Raw genomic sequence first — 4,349 nt, 5'->3', positions numbered from 1 at the left:
TTACCCTTAACAGGCCGTTCTACCTAATTCTCCCATTCTGAGGAAGAAGTGGGGAAAGGTCGTGAAACCCTGTTTCTACTTGAGAATGTGCTTCAGTGCTTTCCCTCTGAGAACTATGGTCTTTTATGGAGAAGTAAAGTCAGGTGCATGGTACATTTTTATAATTGTGGGAAATGCCCATGGGCTCGCACTAGTCCCTAGACCCAGCTTTTCCAGATCCCTAGGGAAGGATTTTGCCTCCCATCCTGGAAAAAATCGATCTGAACCAGTCACCACGATTTAACTATCCACCTCGCTGCGCCTTGTTATAAGGCTAATGAGAGCTCGGATCCAATAAGTACTCCTAGGGACAGTGGTTTAAATGTGGTTTTCGCTAATATCTACTTGGTTATTCTACATAGAGAGAATTATCTTTTTGGTATCATCCAGCGGTATACGGAAGGATAGGTCAGGGTTCTTTTCCCTTCCCCCTCTCTCCTACCCCACCCCCCCACTCCTGGTTATTTTTACTGAATTAAGAAGGTGACATTATTCTTTTCTTCAAGTACTTCTGTTAATATTGAAAAACGTGCGCTTGCATTTCAAACGAGCCAGCTCAGACCCGGGAGCCATTTCAATATTAATGAAATTGTTTAATCTCCTAAATACATCGTGTTTAAGTTACGTTTTGGTGAGTTATTGACCACCTCCGAAAATGTTGTTAATAGGGGGTAAGGGCGTGTGTGTAGTGTATCTCCTAAGTCTAGAATATCTTTCTTCTAATAGCCAGAATCCGTTTCTTCACTTCCTCAGAAAATTTGCTGAGATTGAAGTGTCAACATTTTTTTGTTTTATGCTCTCCCTACATTGTTTGGATTTTAAGAAGTAAAGGAGGGGAAAGGACAGATTCCTCTTAAAACCTCAAAGTCATGCAGCGCCAGGGGAACATGCAGATAATCAGAGGGCAAGCGGAGGCGTTGAGTTAACGTTTATTCTACATCGATTAAAAAATACATGATTGAATTTCCCTGAGACTGTGATCTGGATAAAGGCTAGAAACTTCCCTACCAAACACCTCCGTGAGCACTCGCTTTCGCCTCCGTCCCCCCCTCCCTCGGAAAAGGCAAAACTTGTTCCCCTCCCCTTTGCAAACCTCAGAAGCTACTGCTGGGTTTATGGGACTTCTGATGGCTTTCTCCAGGACTCTCTATTTTCATGTAGCCTGAAGACCCTAAATAACCTCTCCCAGGGAAGTGGGAGGGGGGCGGGAGAGGGAGAAACCCAGAAAAGTTCCGGCTGTAAAATGCAAACTGGGAGATTCAATCCTCCAACACTTGAAACAACTAGGTAAATGGAACCCCTAACTCCCTGGAGGTTGATTCGAGCATAGAAAAACAGTCAGGAATTCACCTGGTTAGAATACCATCTGCATTGAACTGACATCTACAACTCTAGTGTCAAATCAAATTACCGGAGTAATTTTAAAGCAGACGGTTTGGCAAGTAATATACAGTTACCCTGCCTTAATTTTTTTTAAAACCTGACCAAAACGGTTAGAAGTAAAATGGGCTCTTATGAAAGGCTGTCCAATCCAATTATATAATTTATAAAACCCCATCAGATTTTTTTAAAGCGACACAGCGAATTCTGCATGGCAGAGGAAACAGCTTAGAAGGTAATGCAAACTTCAGCTGGCCTCCGTGAGGGCTGAAAGTATTGCATTTTCATTATAATCACCCTTGCAACAGCCATGAACGCGGTTTGATTGGGCAAAAGGAAAAGTCTCTCGTTAAGGAAAAGCCCTGCCTTAAGTTAGCCAACAATACAAATCAGTTAACAATGCAGAACAAACAGAATACCACAGCCAAGCAATTTCCATGTCAAACATCGCTCTGCTCAGTAGCTCCATTTGTAAGTGTGAATCGCAGACTAAGCTCCCTGCGCAGTCCACAGAAGGGCCGTTGCATACCTTCACACGCACTGAGACTGGGGGTGCCATCCCACTTCAATTCCGGTTGTTGAGCCTTTTCACCCCTCGCCTTGTCTTCAAATGGAAATGATTTCTATTGGCCCAAGGTGTCCATGTAAATAGGTGTAAATGAAACCAGATTATGCCTCTCTCTCTCTCTTCTCCCTCTCTCTTTCAGCCCCCTCCCTCTCCAGCCTCCTCTCCCTTCCTCCATTCCTCCTCCCCCTTTTCTCTTCCTCCTCCTCCTCCTCCTCCTCCCAAGGCGATTGTCATATGATAGCAAAGAAGTGGCACATTAATGAAGCGCCTCTACAGGGGTCTTTTCTGCTCCTGTCACTGCATAAAACTATCAGATGGTTACAGGAAGGACATGGAGGCAACTACCTAGCTCAGCGTCGCGGCGGAGGAGAGAGCAGCTCCCGCTGCAGCCCCGGAGCCTTTGCCGTTGCCGCCAGTGGTCATTAGAGCCGAGCTTTCCCGCGGGGAGGGGGGCGCAGAATCGGAGATCGCCAGGGACTGGGCGGCTACGGGGTTCCGAGGAGCTGTTCCGTCGCACAGCAGAGCAGAGCGCCGAGCCTTACGGAAAGGCTCTAGTGCTGCTGGGCTTAGGGGAACAGACGCCCCGCAGGCAGCATCCCGGATGCGGACGGTCAACTTCGAGTAATTTTAAGGTGGGTACTGCCCGGGATCACCTCCCTCCCCAATCTACCATTTCTTCACTTCCAAATCCCTGGGACCCCTTCACGGGTTCTCCTTCCGCATTTCTCTCTCGTGGCTGCTGCTGTTCAAGCACCAACCAGCGCAGCGCGCAAAGTTACTTTGGAGAGTGTGCGGTCCCAGGCGGGTCAGACTGACTAACCAAGAGGATCTTTAGGGTAAACTGGGGTTGGTCCTCTTCCTCCCCTCCCTGGTTTTTTCCCTCACTTCGCACTCACTGTTTCCCCACTTCTTTCCCCCCTCCCCCCTCCAACAGATCTGTAACTCGGCCTTGCTGACCTCGCCGTGTCTGTCTGTCTGTCCACACCCTCCCCCAACCCTCCCCTCCCCGGCAAATCGAAGCACCCTGCCAGCCCGCGAGAGAGGAGGAATAGGAGGAGGAGGAAGAGGAGGAGGAGGAGGAGGAGGAGGAGGAAGATGCCTCGGCCGGGCCGAAACACGTACAGCGACCAGAAGCCGCCTTACTCTTATATCTCGCTTACTGCTATGGCTATCCAGAGTTCCCCGGAGAAGATGCTACCGCTGAGCGAAATTTACAAGTTCATCATGGACCGCTTCCCCTACTACCGAGAGAACACACAGCGCTGGCAGAACAGCCTGCGACACAACCTTTCGTTCAATGACTGCTTTATCAAGATCCCACGGCGGCCAGACCAGCCCGGTAAGGGCAGCTTCTGGGCCCTGCACCCCAGCTGTGGGGACATGTTCGAGAACGGCAGCTTCCTGCGGCGCCGCAAACGCTTCAAGGTGCTCAAGTCCGACCACTTGGCGCCCAGCAAGCCAGCCGACGCGGCTCAGTACCTGCAGCAGCAGGCCAAGCTGCGCCTTAGCGCCTTGGCAGCCTCGGGCACCCACCTACCCCAAATGCCTGCGGCTGCCTACAATCTGGGCGGAGTGTCGCAGCCGTCGGGCTTCAAGCACCCCTTCGCCATAGAGAACATCATCGCTCGCGAGTACAAGATGCCCGGGGGCTTGGCTTTCTCCGCCATGCAGCCAGTGCCCGCCGCCTATCCCCTCCCGAATCAGTTGACTACCATGGGCAGCTCCTTGGGTACTGGCTGGCCCCACATGTACGGCTCAGGCATGATCGACTCGGCTACCCCTATCTCCATGGCGAGCGGAGATTACAGCGCATACGGGGTGCCTCTGAAGCCACTGTGCCATGGAGGGCAGACGCTGCCCGCCATCCCGGTACCCATCAAGCCCACGCCAGCCGCTGTGCCCGCCTTGCCCGCCTTGCCCGCGCCCATCCCCACGCTGCTCTCGAACTCGCCCCCCTCACTCAGCCCTACTTCTTCGCAGACAGCGACCAGCCAAAGCAGCCCCGCCACCCCCAGCGAGACTCTCACCAGCCCGGCTTCCGCTTTGCACTCTGTGGCCGTGCATTGACCCGGAGAGGCAGGGCCTTACTACCCCCTCCCTGCTACTCTTCCCTTTTCCCCCAGCCACACAGTCCCCACTTCTGAGACTCTCGGAGGTGTCTTCTAACCAGCCACCCCACACCTTCTCCCTCTACCCCACGACTTCCCACAGGCCACACAAGACCCCCATTTCAACCAAGTGCAGACTAGCTGCGCATGAGTTGAAACCCTGACCATTCCTCTTTCCTTTCGGTCTGGACCCCCAGGCTTCTAGAACTTTGTTTTGGACATGAAAGAAAACAACACAGAAACTTGGAAAGTCC

General features: G+C 51.9%; 1 protein-coding gene across 1 annotated transcript; it reads left to right on the top strand.

The window, feature by feature from the left end:
• Positions 1–3,082: 3,082 nt before the first annotated feature.
• FOXB1 (forkhead box B1) lies at positions 3,083–4,054 on the top strand. Its single transcript, XM_044662441.1, has one exon. It carries the CDS (start codon positions 3,083–3,085, stop codon positions 4,052–4,054), a length of 972 nt encoding a protein of 323 aa, XP_044518376.1.
• The last annotated feature ends 295 nt before the right edge of the window (positions 4,055–4,349 follow it).

This window comes from Gracilinanus agilis, chromosome 2 (assembly GCF_016433145.1).
Source record: "Gracilinanus agilis isolate LMUSP501 chromosome 2, AgileGrace, whole genome shotgun sequence".
Classification (NCBI taxonomy): Eukaryota; Metazoa; Chordata; class Mammalia; order Didelphimorphia; family Didelphidae; genus Gracilinanus; species Gracilinanus agilis.
The sequence above is the reverse complement of the archived record's forward strand: the minus strand, read 5'-3'. Positions and strand labels throughout refer to the sequence as shown.

Coding starts and splice junctions, on each gene's coding strand:
- FOXB1 (XM_044662441.1), top strand. CDS start 3,083: ATGCCTCGGCCGGGCCGAAACACGTACAGCGACCAGAAGCCGCCTTAC.